The following is a 27,068-nucleotide window of genomic DNA, read 5'->3' as shown; positions in this document are numbered from 1 at the left end:
ACTTGCTGTTCAATAAACATTCTTTGAGAACCAACTGTGTGGGAAGGCCCATGCTAGGTGGGGATGCTACAAAAGTGAGGTGCAGTACTTGCCGGCACACACAGCTCACTGCCGGGTGATAATACACAAAGCAAAACAAGAGCCCTAGGGCAGGGAGGAGGCGGAGAGGGAAGGAAAGGGTTGTCCCAGTGCATAATTTAGTGCTGAGAGGTTACTCTTGCCCCAGACATTCTTTCCTGAGAACTTTAACAACTGGATCACAAGTGATAAAATAATCTTTTTCACTTTGAGCTAAGGAAATGTTTTAAAAATCAAAACCATAGATTAAAGACTAAATTATACACTATTATAATTTTGAATAATTAGATTTAGCAGTGGCCTTTTTTTCACTTATGAACCATGCTTATCTGATATAATTAAGGTCATACTTGAAAATATACACCCTATGAAGAAAACCATTGCTGAAATACTGTCTTACCAAGTGGAACTGAGCTTACCCCAGACAGGAATGAAACCTCTGCCTGTGTTTCAGCGGACAAATCAGCTTTTACAAGATATAAAACTGCTGGAAAATGTGACTCATGAACAAAATGAGTTATTAAAGGTGAGTGGTTTCTGATGACAGCCAACTTACTGGATGAAAATATTCAGCGAAAATTGGTTTTATTTTCACTTTTATTGGCTGGGTAAGTCAAATTCCCATGACAATGAGATGCTGCCAGTGCTGATTCTTTTTGGTCTCTTCTAGTGCTATTATCCAGGAAGTGGCATTTGATATAAGGGTGTATCTTCTTGCTCAAATGGGGCTAAAGTTATTTTTCTCAGTTCTTACCCAGTTATGGTTTACTTAAGTCCATTCTCCAGTTATTGAAGACCTGCATGGGTAAAATGCTGTGGAAAGAGATTGAAACTTAAACAGAGCATTTGTAGTCTTGTGAGCCTGACAGATTCTTACAGTATTCATTATCATAATAATTTCTTTTTGCATCTCAGTCACATTTCCTATTAATTGTCTCGTTTTATTCTCAAATATTTGATAGAGGGAAAGTAGGCACTTTGCCATCTTATTGTTACCTATAAGGGGACTAGTGACAGAAGGTAGAAGACTTGCTAAAAGAACAGCGAGTTAACTTGTGTGGAGATACATTCATGTACAAATGGGACAAGTATTTGAGTTTGTAGTTTACTAGTATCATTCTCCATACCAGGGTCTCTTTTCTCTAACTTTTGTCCTCTTTCAGTCTCTCCCCAGAGCTGTTTTTTTCTTTTCCTTTTGTTTGATCCCAGTCTCAAGACAGACATCATCATTAGATAGAAAATGCATTTCACTTTGGTGTGTATCCCTAGATCAACAGCCACTCATAAGAACAGAAAGTTGCTGAAGAACCTTAAATTCCACAGACTTTTTTCAGCTCTCTGGGTAGAATCCCCCTTCTGCCTGCATTTTCTGGTTAGATGGGTCAGGGTAGGAGAAAAGCTTTATTTTCCTTTTTCACCGAGTACCACCTGATTATAGGTAGAAAACTACTCCTCCCTCTTAAATTTTATTCACATTTTGGTGGCCACTGTGTTCTCCTAAAATTTGAGGACACTGTAATCTCTGGTTTGAGTCTTAACCCTCTAGCCTCCCTGGCCTGGCTACTGATCCGATGATGTCATTTCCTAGCACCCACAGGGAGAAAAAAGATCCGGTGTGCAATGTACTATTTTTTAATAATACTAAGAGATGAAAAGAGAAAGGTACAAGATTTGACCCATTATTTTAAATCTTTTTGTGCTTCTTGGTCTCCTAGTCAGCAAAATAACAGTCCTAACTATGCTTGAAAGTAACTGCTTCACAAGGTGAGTAGGGGGAAATAGAAAATAAAATTTATTTTGTGCCACCTTAGGTATCAAACTGTGCCACTAAAATGTTCCATCTTACTGTGTTTTGGTGGAAATCAAATGTCATCTCATATAATTCAAAACTAAGTAAACCAATGGTAATGAAAAGCATTAGAATATGATTTTAATTCCTACTTTAGATATTAGAAATGTCCTCATTGCAGAAAATGAGACAAAATTACTTTTGGGGCAAGTCGTGGGATGTTGCTCATTACAGAGGCTGGGGAGCGGGTGTGTGCAGTGAACATAGTTATTCATTTCCAGCCTGCAGCTAAAAGTATGGTTAAATATTAAACAAAATACATGGAAGACTTCTGTGTTGGCTAGGAGCTTTGTAGTTTAAAAGACATTTTGCTTCATGGTGAACCATACCAGGGAAATAGCTAGACTTGCTTTTGAAGTTCATTATTTCATCATACTTTGACCATGTCATTTAGTCCACAAATCTCTTCGAGCTCTACGGCTTTCTTAACACGAGACTCTAGGTATTGTTCTGGTTAGTGTTGCTTTATTCTGCCAATTCAGACTGCTCTCAAACCCTCAACCTTTTACTCATAGCATGTACATTACTGATTCCAGTGGATACCAGGTGAGGGTGTAGCTAGAATGGGAAAATTTGTCATGTCTCAAATTACATGCCTTTTCCACTCTGATTCAGCAATGTCAACTTTCTGTGTGGAAAGCCACGCGCAGAAAATGTATTTTAATGGCATATGTGCCTTGACCAGTGTGGCTCAGTTGGTAGGAGCGTTGTCCCATAACCGTAGGGTCGGGGGTTTAATTCCCTGTCAGAATTCATACCTAGGTTGTAGATCTGATCCCAGGTCCAGGAGACAACCAATCAATGTTTCTCTCTCACATCAATGTTTTTCTCTCTCTATTCCTCCCTCCCTTCCTCTCTCTCTCTCTCTCTCTTTCTCTCTCTGAAAGCAATGAAAAAAAACAGTCCTCAGATGATATATGTAACATACCAATAATTTTATAAAATTCAGCAACTTTATATTAACCTGCCACTAAATGCTTCTCAGAGTAAGCCCACTAGACTGGAAATACTTAAGAGCAAGGGTGTGTCTTCGTAGACCTCCACTTCAAGCACTACACAGGGTGCCCAGGCATCTAGTAGGGCAAGGAGAGGTGTCAGCTTTGCAAATGTTGTCATCTACATTAGGCTACCATTTCCTTTTTGAAATCTGTATGGGTGCAGATTTGTTGTAATTGACTGGAGCTTGTGATGGGGCTAGACACTGGAAGTGGCCCATTGATCTATCCCTTAGATATAACAAAAATTCTTCTTTTTGGGGGGTTGTTTTTTAGATAGTAATAAAACAAATCAATGAATGTGATGAGGAAATAGAAAATTTGAAGCAGATCTTAGGTAATTATTCAGCTGAGCTCTCCCGTGAAGATATGTCACCACGCCAAGCTGCCAATGTACCACAAGTGCAGGTATGTTTCTTTCATCCATTCTGTAATCCAGCAGTTCATTCAAGAGTCACTTGCTAACTTGTTGGCGTCTAGAAGACTTTGTGATGATGTATTCTATTTTATCCTTTTCTCTTCTAATTGAAGGCATTTTATGTGTGTATTCTCTTTCCGTGCCTATTTCATAAAGTAGGTGAAAATAATTATCGTAATGGAAGGCCCTTCAATGTCCTTATCCTCCGGTTGGTACTCATTGGTCTGAATTTGCTCTGTTACCCAAGAAGCTGATACAACACAGGAAATTTGGACAACATGACTTTCTGGCTAGCTTTCTGGGAGAGAGGTCATGCAATGTGGGCTGGCTTTTAGAGGAAAAGGCCCTGGATGCTTCTGTAATGAAGAGTTCCATACACTATGTAGCATTTCCATATGTAACATAATGAACACTGTCAGGTGGACCCACTTATAATGATTTGCATGTTAACCCTTTACTGCTAGGGTTTTATTCAATTTTTGTTTTTGAATCAGAACTTCTATTTTTAAAGGCAAACAAACAAACCTGATTTTATGGCAAGGATTGTAGAGAGCTGCTTTTTTCCTGCCATCAAATTCATGTAGGCAGGTAATTGCTATTGTATTCAAAGCCAGTTTATACCACTTGCTAGCTGTGAGCCTAGGGCAAGTTAACCTCAGGGGTGAGGTACAGAGGGACCCAAGGTGACACAGCTGTTCAGTAGTGGGCTCAATAGGTAGACCCAATGTTGTAAAAATGTCAAATTTCCCTTTACATTAAAAAATTTGAGGGCCCCCCCAAAAGCATTCATTTATGAGTTACAATATACCAGAAGAAATTAAAACTCAGAAATGTAAAAAAAATTTGTTTAGTTGTTTAAAAATAACAATAATAAAACCATTACATGTTAAGAGAAATAACATCATTTTATGGAAGTAATTATATTTTCCCAAAAGAAAATGCAGTGGGAAGAATGACGCCATTTTACATTTTTGCAAATCTCTTTGATGTGTGGCTCGCCAGGATGACAGCTCGATTCTCATCTGCCTCTGCATTTGAGCTGCTGAGCTATGAAGTTTTGTTTCAAGAATATAAAACAACCCAACCTCTCAAGACGTGTACATAGAAAAGGGGAATATTTTAATGACCCTTCTGAATAATTGTAGACATTCTTTGAAACTACACTGAACTCTAGCTGGTAGAAGTACTCACAAGTTTGGAATCTGAGGCCATGCCAGTGAACTTTTCATATCTTACAGTAAAACCCATTGGTCTATCTTGTACAGGGTAGGGCAAAAGTAGATTTACAGTTGTGAGTACACGAAACACAAAGTTTATTCTTGTATTATTATTTATTAATTATTGTATTATTTTCCATATAAACAGCTGTGAACATACTTTTGCCCAATCCCATACTTTGAATGGATCTTTTCACCCCATGTGATTTTATGACATCATGCTTAATCCTTTGGAAAATACTGTTTCATTAGCTACACAGCCTGTCCAAATGTTGACACATTTCAGTTAATTGATATTTAAAATTTCACAATTATTGACATCTATCTCTTTAGAAAAATCTTGTCACATTTACATATATACGTACAGCTGACCAAATTTCTTTTTCAAGTAAAAATAGTGTTCTATAAAAAAATAGGCAGTTCAACTTGAAATTCAAATAATTATACAAGTTCTTTTCCTTAACCCTCATACTTTGGTATGTGGCAGAAGTGCTTGAAGCATGCTTTTCACTTTGTCACATAGAATATTAAAAATACATGTTCTTTATCAAGGATATTCTTAAGTGAAACTGGCATTTTGTATTGGGTTGGTCAAAAAGTTTATTTGGTTTTTTTCTTTAAGATGGCTCTAGTAGTGCTTAATTGTCTTAAACTTCATTTGAAACAATTTTGTTAGAGTGCATTGTGATAGCTGTCATAGCAGTGTGAATTTTTTTAAAAAATCAAAATTGGTGAATATTTGTGTAGCCATTTTAATATTGAAGATGGAAGAAAATACACAACATTGAAACAAAAAATGATTTGTATAGTATATGGAGGAGGTACTGTGACTGATCAGACATGTCAAAAGTAGTTTGGAAAGTTTCGTGCTGCAGATTTCTCATTGGATGGTGCTCCAGTGAGAAATAAAAAGGAAAGAATGAACAAATAGGGGTTTATGGAATACGTAAGGAACAAAATTCTCATACATGAAGGTTTGCTATGAAGGACCAGGTTGTCAGGTAGACCAGCTGAAGTTAATAGTGATCAAACTGAGACATTAATTGAGAACAGTCAGCATTATACCATGCAGGAGATAGCCAACATATTGGTAAAAATGAAAATGAATGAAGTTATTGGTGAAAATGAGAAAAATATATCTTTTATGGAAAAAAACTAAACAGACTTGTTGACCAACATACAGGGTCCGGCAGAAGTAACGCCTGCTTGAATTTGGTTGTTAGGGTAATAAAATGGGTGTAATAATTTCTAGTTTTAATTTGAACACTTCACCTAAAATATCATATGGTGTTCTTAGGTGTGATAGTGTTATGTTATAGAATCACATGCTTATGATTTTGTAATAAAAGATTTTGTAATAAAAAGGGGGCGTTACTTGTGTTGGGTCTGTATAGTAAAAAATCTAATAACTACTGAAGTAGCTGCTGTTCCTGACTGATCCATATAAGATGCCAGTAGTTTTATCCACCATTGCTTTTGCAATGAAAAATAACAGTAAAAAATTTCAACGCAGGGCAAAAGTCAAATAACATTTTAGTATTATCATAAAAACGACCTTGACTTTGTGGAGTGTAGACCCGCAGGGGTCTGTGGATGTCACATTGAGAATGGCTGCCCGGTGCCCTATTGTGCCTTTGTCGTGGTGACTCTGCAGACTGCTCTGTGCCTCTACGTGTCATGGCTGTAGTGTTAGATTCGTTGGTAGATACTATTCCCATGCACATAGTGTGTCCTCAGATTTAATTCAGTTATCGTTTCACAAAGGAATCACTGGAGGTTGAACTTGAGGCAGAGCGAGGGGACTGGGCAGTAGTTGAAGAGCCAGGGGCTAGTGGGTCAGGAAGTCCAGGTCTGTATTCTGTCACTAACTAGCTGCCACTCTGGAAAAAAGTCACCTTCTTTCTCTGGATTTCAAAACACTCACTTATAGGTGTAGACATGCTAAGCTTCTCTGTATATAAAATAATTAATGATTCCATGAATATCTGTAGGATGGATGGATGGAACAGAAGAATAAAGACAGGAATAAATAAGTGTTTATGGAATATGTAAGGAGCAAAATTCACATACATGAAGGTTTGCTATGAAGGACCGTGTTGTCTTCTGATGCGGCACTTACTGCAAAGCTCAGACAGAAGTGAAAGGATGCCTTTCGGGGTGTTAGAGAAAAGGGTGTCAGGCTAGATGACACCTGCTATTTCTTCCAGATATATCGTTCTGTAACCCTCATAGACTGGCCGTGGGCATCCACATTTCTACCATGTATAGGAAAAATTATTCTCACACATCCATCATACAAAGTTTTAAAATAACATTACAAAGCTTGGACTCATCTGTTTATCATTCCCATGGTAAGTTACACTTCATGGTACCTTTCTTTATTGATTCCCATTTGGTAGGATGCTTTGGCTGTGAGAAAAAGTAAATCAATTCAGTAATACTAAAGAAGGTTTCAAAAGCAGTCATGAAAATGTAAGATTTCTAACCTGATTTTCTCTCAGTGGATCCCAAATGTTAGTCTGCTCACAGATTTCCTGGGGCACTTGCTAAAATGCAGATTCCTGGGCCCTGAACCTGTGGATTCTGGAATCCACAGTGTGAGGAACTCAGTCCTGTGGCCACTAGTCAGCAGCTCCCAACCGTGGGTGCACATCACTGTCACCTGTGGAGCTTGTTACAGATTTCTGAGCCTCGGCCTGGCACTGCCAGAGATTGACGAGCAAGGTCTAAGGTGACACTAAAGCATTCTAATAAGGAACTTGGAAACCCTCTCCAGGGCTGGAAAACACAGCCAGGATGCAGAACTGCACTTTATCAGGAAGTAGCTTCTGGCTCTGCAAACCAGCAGCACACAAAAGTCTTCACTCCTTGTCCGCAGTGAAGCAGGCCCTGCGGGCATGCCAAGGCCTTAGGCATCCTAAAGCAATGTACACACTCTTTCTGCACAGGGAGAAATTGAAGGTATTGAAAAACAGATTATAAGTTTGAACCAGAAAAAGGAAGACCTGTTGGTGAACTTAAAGGCTGCGGTACTAAACCTTCACCAGCATTTACAGCAAGAACAGCAAGAATTAGAAAAAGAAAAGGAAATGCTATCAGCAGAAGCATCAGAAGAGGATGGAGTGGCCGAGAGGGATGTTTCTGAGCGGAAGGTGAGTGTGATTTTCGTTAATGCTGATCCCACCTTCTATGAGAACTTTAAATGGGTAGTATTTTCTCACCTGTGGCATTTGTGTCTATGGTCCATAGTAAAGGAATTTTAAAAAGTGGAAATACTCCACCTGAGGTTGTTCACTAGTGAGAATAAATCTTTTGGGTGCGTCTGTTCTGGACTCAACAGACTTCTTATGCACGAGTTACTTAAGGAGCTGCTTATGAAATTTATAGGCAGGTGAGTGGGAGCCACCCTTGGAAAAATCTTCTTGCTAAACAGTCCATTTGCAGACTCCAAAATGAGCCAGGCACCTCTCTAAACCCACTCTGAATCCACATCAGTGAATCTCACTTTTTAATTAATAAGGACCAGAGGACAGGGCGAATGAAAAGGATGTAAGATTTGACTGAGTCTTGATATTTTGGCTGGAGGAACTGAAGTTGCCAGACCCAGAGGGCTACTTATATAGGTGGACATCTTGGATAAAGTGAATAAAAAAAATTAGCTACATAAAAATGCAGCCCAACCGGGATCCCAGTGATGTTGAATGGCAGTTTGGCTGCAGGCATCTTTGTGCTGTGCCTTTCAGTTGAACAGAAGAGGCTCCATGTTGTTCCTGCCAGCAGTTGAGGAAGAGGCAGAAGAGAGCTCTTTGAAGAGTGAAGTAAGGAAAATGATTTTCTCGATAAATTTTGTTAGAACCGAAATCTCCTGAAAGAAGATCAATGGGAAGATCTTAAAATGAATGGACGCATAAAGATTTTTAAAATTAATGCCTGTATTTTATAAGGATCATTGAAGTAGCTCTCTTATGTTATTCACGTTGTTTACATGCATCTAAACCTACTTCCCGCCAGCGTGGGATAAATAGAATTCAGACACTCTTGTTGGTGTAAGAGAGAAGATGAAGTTCTTTGCAGTATCCTGACTTCTGAGTACTTTCTCTGAAGTTTTGAGAATATGCTGTTTGGTTGGCACTCCTCCTGTGCTTTTTAGAACTTTTATTTTTTCATATTCGAATTACCTTTTCAGTCTAAAACAGCATTGCCAAGGGCATGAAGAGATGTATGAGGAACTAATACTAATCCTTACTAGTTCATTAGAACTGGTCGAATGAGACATTTACAGTTGTCTTTCCTGGTACCAATTTCCATTTCATACTTTAAAAACTGAAGTTATAATGGGTCTTGTGCCAAAGGGAAGAAAATTGCAGCAATTTATAGTTTTTTGTCTCACATGTAACCACCAGACATTTTTTTCTGCTCACTTTATAGCTTGTTAAATAGCTCCATTGTCACACAGAAGAACCTGTTGTCCTCTAGTGTGTCACTAGGACATGGTGGAGCTGAGTACAGATAACTTCATAATCTGATTATACCCCTTCTCTGCAGAGAGAACTGTGAGAATTGAGGTGGTGCCAGGGGCCAAGAAAAGTGTGCACGTCAGTATGATTCTAATTTGAGACCTGTATTTGCCTCTGAGCCGATATAACATTCGCTGTTTTGTGTTTGACAACAGCCAAAATACACGTTCATCAGACTGTTGTGTTAATATTAACATTTAAAATTACATTTACTGAAGCAGATTAAATTCCTAAACAATTCTAAAGATCTCATTGTTGTAATGTGAGCTGACTCCCAGCTTTTAAGAACATGTTTCAGGCTTCAGGAAGAGCAGCCCCTTTTGGGGACAGATGATTTAGTTAGCCGAAGAGAGAGATGAAAAATAGGGGCGGAGGTGGACTTAAGGGCTACAGTTATACTGCCTGGTGAGCTCTGTTATGTGTAAAAGGGAGGAGTAGGATGCTGATTATGATGGCAGGAAATCACTTCCCTCTGCTGATCGATTGATTACTGTGTTAGAACGGAGATAAGAAAGCAGAGCCATCTTCTGGGTCTTGGTCCTTCCTCTGGAAGCATGACAAGGACATGGAGGAAGATGGAGCTTCCTCATCCTCTGGAACGATCATTCAGGTAATACTGGGCGTAACACATTCGTGGGGGGCCAGTAGGGATGAAGAGCATTAGTAAGTCAAAGAAAAGGGTTTCTTGTTTGAAAGAATGCCGGAGCCTGCTTGGGCTGGAAATTTCGAAAGCTCGCCATTACCTGTGCACAAATGCAAAGACAGCCAAGTACTTGCTTATCATTTGCATTTCTGTTCTGCACTCAGTGATAACAGGAGAGTATTTTTCTGAGGAAAACTCAAAACAGGTAACTCAAAACAGGTAATTCAAAGGAGCACCTAAAAAGTTCACCGTAGTGTTCCAGAGCACTTAGCATACCTCTCTTTTAGAAGTGGTTGGGAGAGGGGTGTCCCCATAATCCTTTTTTTGAATGAAGTAGTGTATCAATGGTATGATAATAAGTAGTATATAAATGATAAGATAAATGAATGAAATAAGTCTTTTTGCTTCTAATGACCTCGTAAATCTTATCCAGTCTCTCAAAATAGCAGGGGAGTTCTCTCACTTGAGAAAATCATAAGCGGACCTGAACATGATGCCTTTTTCCTTGCTCCTGAAACATACCTTTGTCATTATGATCCATACACCTCCCACTCCTGCCTCCTGCCCAGGGCTAACCCCTCCCCCATTCCAGCCAGTCCTTTCTTTTGTTTTTTAATGTAATCTTTATTATATCTTTTTTTTCCATTACCATTTAGTCCCCTTACACTCCCCTCCCCCAGAAATTGCCACACTGTTGTCCAAGCCAGTGAGTCCTTTTTCCTTTTTGCTTTATCCCTCTACCCCTTAACTCGCCCCCTCCCCCCCGACTAGCTATCAGCCTGCTCTCCATCTATGAATCTGTCTCTGTTTGGCTTGTTTGTTCTGTTTGTTCATTAGATTCCACATGTAAGTGAAATCATATGGGATTTGTCTTTCTCTGATTGGCTTATTTCACTTAGCATAATGTTCTCCAGGTCTATTCATACTGTTGCAAAGGGTAAAATTTTGTTCTTTATGGCCAGGTAGAATTCCATTGTATAAATGTCCCAGAGTTGTTTTATCTACTCATCTACTGATGGACACTTGGCAGCCAGTCCTTTCATTTCATTTACTGTGGGCTCTGCTTGTACCTGCCTCTCCAGTGTCCGCCTTTTGCCAGGTTCCTCCCCTTTCTACCTCAGAAGGACTCAGTTTCCCTCTCCCTAACGAGTCCCTTCCCTTGTGGCCCTGCTCTCCAGACAAACTGAGTGTCCCAGAGCCCAGACTCCTAGAGACCACTGTGCATCCTGCAATGCCCTTCTCTCTACATCTGCCTGTAGACTTCCCACCCATCCACAAAGGCCCATCTCAACTTCCACCTTCAAGAAACCTCCTGACTCTTCCCCTTCGCTTTCCCGTAGCATTCTGAACCTCAGTTATGACTTACCACATTTTTATGCATGCACTTGACACAGTTTCATGCATGGCAAGAACTCTGTCTTCTACATGTTCACGTCTTGTACAGTGCTCAGTATGGAACTTTAGCGCATTGACTTTCTTGATCTTGTTTCCCATGTGAATTACTGTGCTCCCTCTTATTTATGGCTAGATGTTTTAGTGGGGACTCCTGTCCTTGGCCCCTTTTGTAATCAAGTTTTAGCCCCTGGCTATATTTAGACAGCCATTGACTTCTGGAACATCAATTAATGCCCTTTATTAATGCTAAATTTTATTGATCTCTCCAGCATTAGACACTATCAACTGCCTCTTTCTTTTTCAAACGCAGTGTTCCTCTGACTTTCCTAATTCTTCACTTTCTTGTCATACCTGCCTGCAGCCCCTGCTCCACCTTCCCTTGCCCTGTCCCTGGGATGATAGGCATTCTCCCAATGTCTGTCCTCTTCCTTCTATGTTTTATAGCAATTTTCTCTCCCGCCATAGGTTTAGCGTTCAGCTCTATGCCAGTGATTCCCAAATCTAAGTGACTTTTCCCTTAAATCTGTTCCATGTTTCTACCTTCCTGATAGATTTCTTTTTTTGGATGTATTTTCTGCATCTCAGAACTATTTTTTACCAATTTTCCTTCAGGCTTGCTAGATTGGTTGATGACAATATCCATGCTTTTCCCACCACACTGTGGTAATTTGTATACATGACATTTTCCCATTTTCTTAACCATCGTTAACTTAATAAGTAGAAGTGCTAAGTCAAAGTATACATCCATTTAAAAAGTGACACACTTTATCAAACTGCCCTCTAGAAAGACTATATCAATTTTATTCCTACCCAGAGTACATGAAAGTGCCTCTTTCTTGTACCCAAGCTGATACTGTACGTTTTCAATCTTTAACCAAACTTAGCAAATAGTTTAAATTAAATTTATATTCTAGGAATGTTGAGGATCTCTTTAGGTGCTTGTTAGCGTTTGTGTTCTTCTTTTGTGAATTGCTTATTCATGCCATTTGACTGATTTCCTATGGAGGGGTTGATGTTTTCCTTACTGATTTATAAGAACAATTAACATATTAAGGATATTAACACTTTGTAAATTGTTATCCCAATCTGTTCTCTTTTAATATAGATTGTAGTGGCCATTATTTTTGTTGTTAATACTGACTTTTTTCCCTTATTGTCATGCCTTAAAAATGTCCCCCTACTCCTGTATTAGAAAAAGGTTCACTCATATTTTCTTCAAGAGTTTTTATGGTATAACTTTCACGTTAAATATTAGAAGTAGAATTCATTGTTCAGAGTGAGACAAGGACCTTGTTCATATTTTTCATGAAATGCCTAGGTACATGAAATTCGTCCCAAATTTAACAAACTCATCTTTCTACCGCTAGTTGAAAGGTGACCTTTTTCATATAATCCCACTTAACTCTCATAATAATCCACTTAAATAAATAATTCTCTGGATTCCTTATGTGCTCCTCAGAAACTAAAGAGTGTTAGAGGATTTAAGATTTTCAAATAAAGACAAACCTGGAGAAGTTGATTTTTTTTTCCTATTGAACAAACTTTTTTTCTAAATGCACTTGACTTCTCTGGACATTTTTGCAAACAGACAATTTGTAAAATGAGCAGGTGCAGGACGAGTGACTTGTGTGGTAGCAGAGCAGGACCTTTTCTGGACCTCTGATGCTTTTCTTCACAGGAGGCAGCTGGGAAAGTAAGCACATGTGATAGTTCCATGGCACAAATTCTTGCACTGGACTCCCTAAACACTGAGCAAGGCCTGGCATCTTCCCTGAGTCCCAACAAAACAGAAGAGGTAAGTCCTTGTGGGTAACTGGGCAACTGCTCAGGTACCTTGCACCTACAGATGAGAAGCTTGCTGTGTTTTGCAATACTGTGTGTTTCAAGCCAAGAGCTCCTTGTGAACTTTAAGATCTCTGTGTGTGTTGTCAAGCCGGAGCCCTAGGCGGTTTGCCATTAGATGTGAGCATGACACTCGTTTACCATTTGTCAGGGTGAGCTCGTCTCTCTACTAACAACTACATCTTTCATCTGTACATATTACTTGTGGAAGAAATGAGTGGAGAAGAACTAATATTGATTAACTTCTCTTTATATAAGAGGCATTTATATTTGCTGTTCAATTCTCAGACTAAATTAAAGTAGATTAATACCTACCCTAAGTTTACAAATGAGGGAATCAAAATCAGAGAGTAAAAGTATGGCTGGTACGTGGAGGAATAAGGAGCCAAACCCAAAATACTCTAATCTGCCTTCCTAATTTGAATATTTAGTACTGAAAGATGTGAAACCAAAGTAGGGTTGGCCTCACAAAATAAAACTCAACCACCCTGCCCCAGCAGCATGTCTGGTGTTTGTGTAAATGCAGTTAGGTATTTAGCCAGGCAATGTTACATTTTATAAAAAGAGTCTGTGATGGGGGGAAGGGAGAGACATGCGTATGTGTTTTAGAACTGACTGTAAAATATTAAGTTGTAAATTTAAAGGGCTGGTATTTTGGCATGAAATATGCATAGCTACAGTCAGGAAATGAGTTTGTATTTTAACTGGGTCCTGTTACTTAGGTTGGTGTTGGGTTGACGCAGAAATCAAGCAGTTAATGACATTCACTGAGAGGCTAACTTAGATACCAGAGGGTGGGCTAAATTGTGTCAAGAATGCGGACTTGTAGACTCTAGTGGGAGTGTCCAAACTTTTGGCGTCTCTGGGCCACACTGGGAGAAGAGTTGTCTTGGGTCACACATTAAATACACTGTGACACATAATCACCAAAAAAATCTCATAATGTTTTAAGTAAATTTACAGTTTTGTGTTGGGCTGCATTCATAGCCATCCTGTGGGCCGCGGGTTGGACACCCCTGTTAAAGCATAATGAAATCAGGGATTGAATACCGGTTCTACTTACTAGTTGGGTGACCATAGGCAGTTTCTATAACCTTAAAGCCTCAGTTTCCTCATCTGTACATTGGGGATAATAATGGGCTTGTGGTGTGAAATACTGAGGTGGTGTGCGTCATACTGAACAGTTGCCTGGCTCATAATCATCCAATGAAGGATTAGGTATGATTAATTTACAGTGATGCTAGAGAGATGATCTAATCCTATCACAAGAAATACTTGGGATAATACTTTTTAGCCCCTCAGATGTATAATCATAAAACATTTATTTAAATAGCCTCTGCTTTTATTTTTTAAATCCTCCCCCGATGATATGTTTTTTTAAAATTTTTTTAGAGACAGGGAGTGGGAGAGAGAGAAACATCAGTGTGAGAAAGAAACATCGATTGGTTGCCTCCCATATGCACCCTGATTGGGAGGTTGAACCTGCAAACTGGGTATGTGCCTTGACCAGGAATCGAACCCTCAATCTTTTGGCGTATGCTCCAAACCAACGCTCATTGAGCCACCCAGCCAGGGCTAAATAATCTCTGCTTTTAGAATTTGTGGCTATCATTTAGCAGAGGTGCAACTGATACTGAGCAGGAGTGCTATTGTGGAAAAAACTGTGGCCTCAGACTTAAAAATCACAGAACTATGTGACCTTAGACAAATACCTTATGCTTGGGCCTGAGCTCCTCAGAAGCAATGTGGTGAAATAGAAGGTGTGTGAACTGACTAAACTTTAAAGGTACTTGTGTTTCTTTGACTATAAATAGGGGTGAATGAACTGATTTGATTACTCGCTGACAGGTTCCCCAGGGCACCTTAAGCTGTTGAAGTTCTATGGTTATAAATATTTATTCTTTTTCTCTTCTATTTACCTTTGTAATTTTTTTCAGGTTCAGATAACTAGCAACTAAAGCCCAGATTAGTTATCAAGCTTCCTGTTTCCTCATTAATTCAGTGAATAAGTAGGAATCCAAAGAAACTAAATATTGTCATTTTTAAAATGTGCGTGGTATATAATGGGCACTCAAATAATATTTTTTAATAAATAAGGTGGGTGATTAATCTATTATACAGATGTACTAATTAATAGTAACAGATTGATATCTCAGGAAAAAGGATCCCAAAATCTTTGCCACTAAGACAAAAGCAGTAAACTGAAGTCTAGAAGCCATCAGATGACTAGAAATTGGTGTCTGGCAGTAAAACCACACAACTGTTGCTTTTTAAAAAATGAGGATTAAAAAAAAATTGAAACAGCCAAGCCATGTGTAGAACTGACTGTATGAACTGCAGAGAAAACAAGGGAATACTTCTTTAAGAAGGTGATTCTTGAAGAAAATGTGGATGAAGGCTGGGGAGAAATAGCTTTAGGCAGAAAAGAGCAAATGTGTGAGGTTAATAGAGGGTCACGGGGAACAAGTGCAACCCGAGCTGCTTTAGTCAAACCAACTTTCATGACGCTCATCAGTGTGTGAGAACGTGGAAGACACTGTCGTACTCTGCATGTTTTTGTTACCACTTGCCAATTTTGTTTACTTCAGTTGTACTGAACATTCTGTTTAAACAAAATCCCTCAAACAGTGGAAAATGTGCATTTGAGTCGACTTAATATATACATTTGTCAGCAACTCCCATTAGAAGTTTGTCACTTGGCCAAAACTGTGCCTTACTAGATGCTAAGCCTTACATAGAAAGCCTTACATAGTTAGCAAAGCCTTACATAGAAAACATGGTATTTCATCCTAAACATAATAAGATATGTATTGATCAACAGTTTTGTAAGCAAAACACAAATTCTTATTCCTAAAGGAATTTTTCTAGAAGGATTAATATAATCTTTCAATATTCTGGAAAAGGACGTAGGAAGCGAATATAAATCAGCTTTTACTTCCAAAATAAAAATACCTATTATATAATTATTAGAATATTGTCATCTGTTATCTAGAAGAAAGTTTTCTACAAGCAGTCTTGTTTCAGTATCAAAAAAGAACACATCACGCTTTTTTATACTCTACTACAAGCATCTGGTCCTTAACTCAATAATATTTAAGTATCTAAAAGGTGAAAATTAGTTTTAGAGATTCTTGCTAAAGAGTAAGATAAAAGTTTCCAGTTTCCTCATGAAGCTCATTACTTAATTCAAGGTATTTTTAATAGAGAGAACTTTAGATGGGTAATGGCATGTATGTTAGGGGTAAAAAAGCTAAAATATTTTATAATCTAATTAACTACTTGAGAAAATGTTACATTAAAAGTATGTGGTATATTTCCTTGTTTCCCAGATGGCATGTGCAGATCTCTTTTTTTGTTTGAACAGAGCACACAGCAATGTAAGCATTGCTTAATCATGTGTCAAGCAACTTTAAAAACTGGCCAGTCCACTAAAGTGTTTCAAACACACACACCCACATGCATACCCTCTCACAACACTCACCTGTCTCCTGGGACCTGCCGTTTAATGAACTGGGAGCCCATTTGCGTCCTCTGTGCCTGGGAACACTGTAGCTGTGTACCTGCAGATCGGCTGCTTGGAAACCTGGGGCATCAGGTCACATGATTGTTGCTATGAGTGTGGAGGTGCAGTTTTCTTTCTTATGCATATATATATATATATTTTTTTTCTCCCCCTCTTAACTGGGGAAATGCTGCAAGTTCATAGGTCTTTGCAAACCCAAATCTGAAAACTTTGGACTCCTGGCTTTTGATTGCTGGATTATCTTTGGATTTATCTTAGGGTGCCACACCTCCTATCAAGGCTGCAGCTGTGGGCTTTTCCATTGAGCAAGAAGCTTTTCGGACCACGGCAGAGAAACCTAGACCAGAGCCTGCCGAAGTCCTCCATGTCTGCAAGACCCAAGTGGCCGAGCTGGAGCTGTGGCTGCACCAAGCCAACGTGGCATTTGAGCCGGAAACATTAAACACAGCCATGCAGCAGGTGGTGGAACAGCAGCTGGCAGGGTGCCAGGTAAGGCCGGTGGGTCAGAGTTCAGAGCTTTGCTTCTTCCTCAGTCACCTGGTCTCTCGGCCAGTTCATCTCAAAGCAACAGTGTGTTTGTTTCTGTTACTCTGACCACTGTATTGATCTTGGCCTCAACTTTCTGTTCTCAGGGTAATTATTTGAAACGTTTCATGTAAACAGAGTATGTGGGGACACAGTAGTAATGGATTCTAGCTCCGAAGCTGGAATCCACATCCAGTTCTGCCACATTAATTGAATTTGAGAAAGTGAACTTGTCACCCCATTTTCTTCATAAGCAGGTTATCTCTTAGAACTTTGCCGGGATTAAATGAGATGAGGTGCATTAACCAGCATGTGGTGTACAGAAGATATAAAAAGTGTTTAATAAATGGTGTTATTTTTATTCAGGATAATAAGTTCTTTGAAAGTTTATTCATCAGAAATGAAACTGAAATATCCTGATTCGCAAGATTGCAGACGCAGCACAAAAGGCCTTTGCTGCCATTTTACCAAGACTACTGCTGTGTCTTGGGAGGGGCAGGAATAGAAAACTTCCTTGCCTGTAGTCACTTTGAGAACCTTTTGCAGGCTTGGCCTAAAGGTAATCCCTGTATCTTTTTCCCTCCAGGGAGGGGCTAGAATGATGGAAATAATCAACAACGTAACTGTGTAACTGTGTGCCAAAGCAGCTGAAGCACTTCCCCCAAGTGCTTAGACCAGCCTTGAACTGATTTCTGTGTTTGATTGGCTCATTTGTCTGCTGAGGTAGTCCCCAAAAATAAGGACATCCTCTCAAAGTTCCCTGTCTCACAGGCACAGTCTCAGGGAGCTTTTCTACAGCCTGTAATGGGGTAGCCGGTAGCCCACACCAAGTCCAAGATGGACACACCTGTCCTTTTTTCGTTCAGGTCCAGTGCCTGCCTAGTGGGGGACCCAGGCAGGCAAACAAACCTCCTTCCCTGGAATGCTAAACACCTCTGACCTAAAAGTCAATTCTAAGGGGTGAGCTCACTCACATACTGTCACAACCACGTAGCCTGATGAATGAGGCAAGGGAGTCTGGGAAAGACAGTTCTACAGCACAGAACAGTGCTATGCTAAACTGAACCTGCGGCTTCTCAAATGTTGAGTACCAGCCACTTGAGGCCATCCAGGATCAATTTGCACATTGAGTGTCCTGCTGACTGGGTAGACCCCCATACCAATTCCTTGATCATCACCGAATTCCCTGCTTGGATCACTTGTGAGTTCAATGATTTGGGGGCCGCTCAAGGAAAAGACACCACCACAAGGTGGCGGTAGCACACAAGGAGCTTTGTTTGGGCAGGCTTTTGGTAGACTGGGAAGTCCCTCACAGCAAGAGACCTTAGAGGCAAGGGATGGGGGTGGGGCCACCAACCGGAAGGGGAAGAGGACAGGAATCTCCCGATGGATGGGGAATCCAGAGGAGCCTTGTGTGTCTAGGTAATGTCCGAGAACTCTGAAGGACAGCAGAGGCTGGGGTCTTTTAGAGCCCTCGGGTTTGTCTAAACCACGGTAGCAGACATGGGATCCAGTTCTGAGTTTGGCGCCAGTGGGATTTGAGCTAATGGTCCTGACCTGCTGTGAACAATTAAACATCATAGAGACCAATATATAAAGGCCATCTTTGGCTCATAAAGACAATGGCACATATAATTTAATATTAAAACATACTAAAAGCCTTTCAGTAGTCTGCAAAAAAAGCTAAGTTCTCAGTGGGAAAATGTACGAAGGACAGGTGCAGACAGATTAGTCAAAAATTATTTTTGGTAATTTGAGAAGAAATGTTCAGCCATGATTATTTAAAACGTGTAAATCACAACAGCTGTTGTCTTGTTCCTATATTACATTGGCAAAAATTATGTCATCCTGGAAAACTGGAGAAAAAGCTCCACTCATGCCTTATAGTTTTGTCTGTTGGTTCAATGTTTTGACAGGTCAGCAGTCAGCATATAAAATGTTCTTTGACCTAGCACTCTTCTACCATGACTTTATTTGCCTTCTGAAAACCCAAAAAGGAGGAAAATGTTCATGGCAGTATAAATTACAATAGTGGAAAACTGAAAATAGCTTAAAGGCTTAACAATATTCCTATTGTTAAAGGCATCATGGAATATCAACTTGTAACTATTAAAATTGGAATCATGAAGCATATGTATATAGACACATGAAAAAGTATATATGAAATAGCTAAGTGGAAAAAATGAGCACAAAATTATAGTCCACTTTGTTTACATTACAGCCACTCTAAAATCGATGAGTACATATTTAAAGTTTAAAAGAGTCTATACAAGATAAAAGTAGTTTGCTTGTATGGAGGAGTTATAAGGAGTACTATGTGCAAATTTGTTGTTAGGCTAGAGTTTTTCCTTAAGTTTCCCTCAAAGAATTGAACTCGTTCTTAGTCACGCACTGAGTTTTGAGCACAGATGATCATAGCGCTGGAATGTGAGTCTGAGTGCGCCTGTGCACTTGCGTGCCCAGCCAGCTGGCATGACTGTTTGGGCTCCTGAGCCCTAGGACAGAGCAAACGATCTGTTGAGGAGAAATGCAATGACCATGACTTACTGGGAAACTTCCTCCAGCTGATTTATTTTTAGACCCATGTGTACGTTGGCCAGGTTCATCAATGACTTAGTGTTTTAGGTTCCAAATTATACTCTGTGGCCTTCTTCTGATATTTTGGAAGCTTATTTGGCTTGAGAAAGAAAAGGAAAAAGAGCAAGGGAAAGACTTTTCAAAGAGTTCTGTGGAGTTCTTTTTTAAAATCACTCCTCATACTTGCAATGCAAAAGGTTAGGAAGGTGGGGAAAAATAATAGTCGGCACAGAATATATATCAAGCACTGGCCAGGGTACATAGATTTAACTCTTAACTTGTCACAGTGACCCTGGGGGGTAAGTTCTGTTATTAACCTCATTTTGCAGATGACTAGAGGCAAACTCATGCAAAGTAAGGTTCCTGAGATTACCCAGCTACCAAGTGGCTGGGCTGGCATTTGTACCCAGGTAATCTAGTTCCAGTGTCTGTACTCTTAACCACTATGCTATGCTGGATACATTCAGCTGCATTTTGTAAAGTGATTGTAGAATCACTTATCTTTGAGAATGACAGATGCAATTTAGGATTGGTTTGGTTGCACCCCTGTTGATAAGCATAGGGATTATGTGGAAGGTTTTTTTTTTACTCCCAAAGTCCCTTCCAACCTCTGTTCCTGGGACTTCTTGTAGATGTTTAGGTAAAGAAAGTGAATCTAACTTATGTTGGGATAAAATACTCATTCGAGACCAAAACTATGAATAACTAAATGATTTTATTTCCTAGGCTATGCTAACAGAAATTGAGCACAAGGTTGCCTCTCTGTTAGAGAATTGCAAAGATCAGGGTTTGGGAGATGGTGGAGCCATTCAGCAGGAGGCTGAAGCACTTGCCTTGAAACTAAAAACTGTGAAGTGCAACTTGGAAAAAGTCCAGCTGATGCTTCAGGAGAAATACAATGAGGACCAGGTAAAATATTGCTATGTATAGACATGTGTGCATATATATGATTCTGGTAAGCCCACCAGAAAGGAACTCTGGGTAGAGGTGACGAGACAGCTACAGATGAATTACACTAAGTAAGAACGCATTGCGCCTCTTCCAGCTGTGAGGGATAGCTGCACTGCCTTTTGTTATTGGTTTCATTTTCCCTGTGTAATTTTCCTATTTAGGTTGTTATTAGTGATGGCGTTGGTTTCATTTGGATTGGTTTGATTGGGCTGATCTTGCTGACAGTGAGGTCTAGGATAAGCCTTTTTTATAAAAGTAGGATGCATTTTAAAGGGATTTTGTGAGTCGAACTGGAAAAGGAAGGCTTTATAAATAAGATTAAAATTTAACATCAGAAAACACAAAACCTGTTTCCAGGATATTTTTGTTATTCATTTACAAATATTTACATGTACTGATCATAGTGTAGTTAAAGTGTTCTTTTGACTTAAAAGCATTCTGTGTTTGTAAATGCAAATGCAAATCTTATGAATAGGATCTTACTATACATAGTAAGTATATATATATCTTCATACTTATGAGATGGTTGTTCTTACTTGGAGGGTTTATATTCACAGAAATAAGATTAACTGCAGATATACAAACCATATGGTTCCCCTTTCATATTAATATATTCCTTTTTTTTAAAAAAATCTACTTATATTGTAGACATAAGGGAAATTTTACCTTATAAGCGTACTACTATTTCTCTTCGGGGTTTTTCTTTTAACTTTGTTCTTAAGGAAAAAAATAGACTTCCTGGCGTTTAGTGATTGATTAGATGAAGTTGAGGAAAGGATAAGATGACCCCTTCATCAAATGTAGTGGTTTTTGAAGTTGTTTGAAACGGATACACTAAATTATAGAATATAATTATAGTAAATAACAAAATGCAGTCATTTACTTCATATAAAATATTTCCATTATGTAGTCCCATTATTAGAATTGAAATAAAGTGGGTCATCTCTTAAGATAAGTAGTCTACCATCATAAAATTTTTTGCAGCATTCTACCATTCTAAAGCAACCTTCTGAGCATCAGAAAGTTCTCCAACCAGATGACCTTTCTGAACTTGAATCTGTTATGATGGAAAGGCCGCAGTTCAGCAGACGAAAAGATTCACAGCAGCTTCAGGTAATGTGAGCTCCTAACAGTTGTAAGGGTAAGAAAAATAGATGGAATTTCCCTTAAACTAAATACTGAAGTGGAGTGTTTCCCTCTGTGACCGAATGGAAAGTGTGATGATATGTGGTGTTCCTGTGTGTGCAGTAACTCTGAGTTTTGAGTGTTTACTGTGGCATTTGCTTTGCTCTCATATGCCACAGTTGGGGACACTCTAACTTTGCTACTTTATTAACTTGCATCTTATATCAAATTAAGCATATGTCCTCTGGTGAACTTAGCTATGTCATTGCAACATCTCTTTCCCTGCATCAAAATGTGTTAGTATACTTTTGGTGATTTTCCATGTGTGATTCACAACCACAAAGGTCTGTCCAGAAAAAGTCCAGCCATTGTTAATATAATAAGAATGGTTTATGAGCTGTAACCTGCTAGCCAAGGAGAGTGGACTGGGATGTGCATGCATGAACAATGATAACTTCACTGTACTAGTCAGTGGGGGCAGTAGACACCGTTGAGTGAGCATGTGTACTGTGTGGCCATCACATTCAAAATGGCTGAGCAATTAGAGCACAAATCTGCATCAAATTTTGTGTTAAACTTGAGCATTCCTCCATGGGAACTATTCGGGTGACTCAGAAGGCTTTCAGGGATGATGCAATGAGTGCAGCACCAAATAAAGTGTAGCACATACGCTTGAAAGATGGTCAAGAATATGTTGAAAGTGATCTGTACTCTGTAGGCCTGCAATAATCAGAACATCTGAGAACGTGGAATGTGTATGGTCAGTAGTCAACAAAGATCAGCAACTGACAGTGTGAGAACTAGAAGCTAATCTGTGGATTCCAAAAACTACTGTGTCTGAGATTTTAATGCAGGATCTTGGTACGAAACGTGTCATGGCAAAATTCATTCTGTGGCTCCTGCTACCAGAGCAGAAGAATCATTATGCTGTAGTTTCTAATGACTTGATTCAAACTGCTGCCAATAAACCAGTTTTCCTCAAGAATGTCATAACTTTGAAGGGGACTGAGGTGGCATTGTCCTCTGTACAGTGTTTCTTACGTCTCTTCACTGAATGTCTCTATTTTTCATATTACATGGTGGGATGCCTTCTGGACAGACTTCATATGCAAATAACATTTGTTATGTGAAGTATTTTAAATAGGTTTTTGAAAAATAAAAGTTAATGAGAACAAGCAAGCAAAAAAGAGAAACAGTAAATAATGATTTACTTAGCGGTTCAAAATCAGATTATCTCAACGGAAGAAACCCTTGGGTAGTAACTGAAAACCTTGAAGCCTTGATTGATTGGACCATTTCAATCTTATTCAATCATAGGTACTGGAGCTGAAACCAATGGAACAGAAAGATTTAATCAAATTCATAGAATTTAATGCTAAGACAATGTGGCCCGAATATTGCCAACATGATAAAGATACAGCTCAGAAATCGTCTTTGAGGTAAAGTAGTTTAAGAGTTGGACATCCAGTAGTTTGATGGTTGGGAGAATTAAGAGTGTTTCTTACAAAACATTGTTTGAAGGTAATAAAATTTTTGTATGTTGATTATTCTTTGCACCTTTTGTTTTTTCTTGAAAGCAGTGAGGCATCTAGCTCTGCAAATGATGCTCCAGACTCGGGCTTGCCAAACCACGGCCAAAATGGAGATAAGTGGCAGTACTTACATCATGAACTCTCTTCAAAAGTAAGGCTACCTCTCCCTCAGCTTGTGGAGCCTCAGGTCAGTGAGTTACCTTGGAAAGTCCCACAAGCATTCATTAAATACACATGTATGTTCTGTATCATGAAGCCATTTATTTTCAGAAGGCCAAGATTCAAAGTGGGTTTTTCACTTGGCTGACCTTTTCCCAGCCTCCTAGAAATAGGCCTTCCCTGCAGGCCCCCACCCCTTTGTGCTTCTGTAGCACCCTGGAACTCCCTGATCAAAGCTCTCACTCTACTGGTGCCTGTTTATTGTCTGTATTGCCCATTATATGGTATGAGAAGAAAGATTGTGTCTGCCCAGTTCATATTTGAATGGCTGGCACCACACCTGGAACATCATGAAGTCTCATTTACTGTATATTGAATGGATACAGTGTGGGTGAAAAGGGAGCCACAAACTAAACCTGACAAGCTCAGAGGAGGCCAACATGACAGGCCTTACAAACTCAGAGACCAAAAGTAACTGTATAAGATGATCTGAACATAAAAATTGCTAACGAAAAGCAGATCATGACAGGGAGTAGAGTCCTGGGCCTGTAGCTTCCTTGACAAAGGTCAATCTTTACCTTAAATGAGGCTGTCTACTGTCGTTTCGCATTTAAGATATGAATGTCAGTCTCCTTTTCCAGACCCCTCAGGTGACACCCACATACCAGAGCACCAGACCATAGAGCCCCTCATTGTTATCTTGTTCCCTGCATACCATCTCTGTGTTGTAAATGTTAATTGTTAACTATGCTGTATCCATCAGTGTAACAGAAGTATGTGACTCTGTTTTGCTTTGTATTCAATCTCAAAGAATTCCCCACTTTGCTTTCTCCATCCTCCCTAATCTACCACCAATGAAAATCATTAACCCTCCCCACTTAGAGCTCCTCCTTTGAGTCTAATCTATAAAATAAGCTGTAAAACTGCCATTCTCTAGAACATTTTCTCAATCTAGTGAGATTTTGCTTCTCTCCAGTTGTTGTCAGTTTATTTCAAATAAGCTCAAAAATTCTCTACAGGTTTGGACGTTTCTTACATCTACAAAAGGAGTGCATAATATATGTGGAAAACGCTATGAAAAATGATACAGTGCTATATGAGTGTCATTCATTCATCAAAAGATTATTTGGAATCTGCAGCGTGCCGGCCCCTGTGCCAATGGTACCTGTCAGTTGGTATTCCACCAACACACCTTAGCATTGCCATTACTGGTCTATTCATGCTCTGCCAACAACTGCTGGATTTCTCTCTAAATGGGGAGCCTATGAGCGGGATAACATTGTTGCTCACAGCAATCAAGCTTCTGCCTTCAACATGGCACTCAAACTCCCCAGGCAAAGGTTAACAAAAATTTCCCAGTTCCCCCATCTTGAAGGAACTTTCCAGTTCTATTCTATTCTGCAGAGGACCTTAATTGACCAATTACAGTTGAATCAAACTCCTTGGTAGGGCTTTAGTCTTGATCTCCCCTGTTGTACTCCCTGTAACATGTGTCTTGTCTCTTTCCAAGGGTAGGACACCATCAGTACTTTGGCCAGACATTGTCACCTGTCACCCCACCCTGTTTCTTTTTATGTCAGTTTCCAAGAAAGAAATTAACCCTGAATCATTCTCCCTTCTGAAGTCAGGGCTCATTTTCAATACTTATATAGCTTTTCAGTAACAAAATCAAGATGCATATATGTCCCAGAAGTGACTGTATTTTACCCTAAGCGTTGTCTATATACCAGGAGTTTACTAATAAATGGGAAGAGCTAACCTGGTAACATGGATAACATTGCTACTAAATTGAAAGATTGGTGATTTTACTCTGTTTTTCAAATTATGTTTCCCCCCTTGTTTTGCTATCTAAATGGACCCTCAAGGGTTTTAAGTAAAGACTGTCATGACTTTTCCAGCTGTCCAAGATATTTAAAATTTAATTATTTTTTTCTTATAAACCAAGAAGTTAACGTGGAAGATAGCATGCTAATGCTAAGGCCTTTTTTGCTTTTTTTAAATTAATACCAGCAAGATCTGAAATGGTCTCTAATAACATTTTCTCTCTTAAAAATAGGTGGCCACAGATAAGAGTTTTCTACCCAGTGTCAGTGTGTATAACTTTAGATACCCAACAACTGAAGAACTGAAAACGTATACCACCCAACTTGAAGACCTGCGTCAAGAGGCAAATCATCTTCAGACACAGGTAGTAGCTATGCATTATCCATTTTCCTCACAGCAAGAACAAAAAAAGAAGGGAGAAATGATATTGTAAATTGGTGATAGTTTTCTTTACAGAGAAGTAATAGAACGCATAATGGAATGGGTCTTAGAATTGCAAATAGAATTTCTTTCTCTTGCCAACTTTGATAAATTTAGTAGTGGCTGCCTAGAGCACCAAGTGCCAAGGCTTCTGAACCTGAGTCCAGGAGTAACAGGAACAAGGGTCACGATTGGTCGGCACCGCCTGCGGTGGTGCCCTGGGATCGGAAGGGTGAGGAGGGAGAGAGGGAGGATTGGCAAGGTGTCCAGCCTCGCCTGAGTGAGCTGTCTGGGTAAGCTGAACGCTGAAACGTGTGCTGGATATTGTTAGGTACCCATGAGAGAAGTCAGTAAAAAACAGAGCCCAGATTGTGGTGGTTACTAGCTTTAGCATGTTCCTAAATCACTTATAACTGGTCAAGAATTCAAGATGATCGTGGGCAAAGAAAAAGAGGTGGTTCCAACAGCTTGTGCTAAAACGGACTGTGGCTCTTACACCTGCCAGAGCATAACCGCACACCCTCAGGGACACCCATGGAGTTCTTCATCTAAGTGTGGCTTTAATTCTTACAATCAGCCCATAAATGACACTCCTAACTCCCCCTTGCTTCACAGCCCATCCCTGTCTTTTTAAAATTGAGATGTATTGACATAGAACATTGCATTAATTTCAGGTGTCTGACAATGATTCAATTATTAGTAATATATTGTGAAATCCTGACTACGATAAGCCTAATTAACATCCATCACCAAACATAGTTTCTTGTGATGAGAACTTTTAAGATCTACTCTCTTAGCAACTTTCAAATATGCAATACAGTATTGTTAATTATAGTCACCATGCTGTACCGTCCTTATCTTTGAGATATTATACCTCTTTTTAATTAACCCTCTTCAACAACTTTCTTGACTCTTTCCTCTCTCCAGGCTTACTTGATTTCTTTAACCTACTTTCTCCTACAATAAAATGTGGAGGTGGGAGCAGGAGGCAGAAGAATGGTATTTTTCTGGGACCACACCCCCACCTTATAGTCCTACTAACCAAGTCCTTCATCTTGTGATTTACCTTTCAGTACCATTCAGTAGTCAGCTCCCTACCTAACACTGAGTTGCTTAAACTCAATGTGTTTGAAATGATTAATTATGTTTAAAAAAAAAAAGTATAACATTATAAACCATAAGAGAAACCAGGGAAAATGTAGGCAGAGGAAGGCAAGGAATCCTAATGATTTTTATTTTTTCTTTTCTCTTGATTCAGGAAAACATGACAGAAGAAACATACACACACTTGGATAAAAAACTATTTGAACTATTTCTGACCCTCAGCCAGCTCCTTGGCAGTGTAGAGGAGATGCTGCAGACACCCGGGCTCTTCAGAGAGGATGTGTGTGCTCAGCAGGTGTACTACGAGGTAGGGAACTTCCAACAAGCCCATGTGCTGGCCATTTCTGCGGTCAGCCCACGATTTAAGCCAGAGC

The 27,068-nt window shown here is 39.5% G+C and overlaps 1 protein-coding gene across 1 annotated transcript in view; it reads left to right on the top strand.

Moving 5' to 3' along the window:
* Window positions 1-27,068, top strand: part of SYNE2 (spectrin repeat containing nuclear envelope protein 2) — a 277,882-nt gene that overhangs the window by 172,707 nt on the left and 78,107 nt on the right. Inside the window, exons 61-73 of the mRNA XM_054567455.1 lie at window positions 422-604; window positions 3,199-3,330; window positions 7,506-7,709; window positions 8,301-8,375; window positions 9,574-9,684; window positions 12,791-12,907; window positions 16,736-16,966; window positions 20,306-20,488; window positions 21,515-21,643; window positions 22,973-23,094; window positions 23,233-23,374; window positions 25,403-25,534; window positions 26,849-27,001. Coding sequence (XP_054423430.1) covers window positions 422-604; window positions 3,199-3,330; window positions 7,506-7,709; window positions 8,301-8,375; window positions 9,574-9,684; window positions 12,791-12,907; window positions 16,736-16,966; window positions 20,306-20,488; window positions 21,515-21,643; window positions 22,973-23,094; window positions 23,233-23,374; window positions 25,403-25,534; window positions 26,849-27,001 — 1,914 coding nt within the window. The remainder of the gene's footprint in view (window positions 1-421; window positions 605-3,198; window positions 3,331-7,505; window positions 7,710-8,300; window positions 8,376-9,573; window positions 9,685-12,790; window positions 12,908-16,735; window positions 16,967-20,305; window positions 20,489-21,514; window positions 21,644-22,972; window positions 23,095-23,232; window positions 23,375-25,402; window positions 25,535-26,848; window positions 27,002-27,068) is intronic.

The sequence above is a fragment of the Pteronotus mesoamericanus genome, unplaced genomic scaffold, assembly GCF_021234165.1.
Source record: "Pteronotus mesoamericanus isolate MK-2021 breed Mesoamerican mustached bat unplaced genomic scaffold, CSHL_Meso_final contig_182, whole genome shotgun sequence".
Taxonomy (NCBI): domain Eukaryota; kingdom Metazoa; phylum Chordata; class Mammalia; order Chiroptera; family Mormoopidae; genus Pteronotus; species Pteronotus mesoamericanus.
The sequence above is the reverse complement of the archived record's forward strand: the minus strand, read 5'-3'. Positions and strand labels throughout refer to the sequence as shown.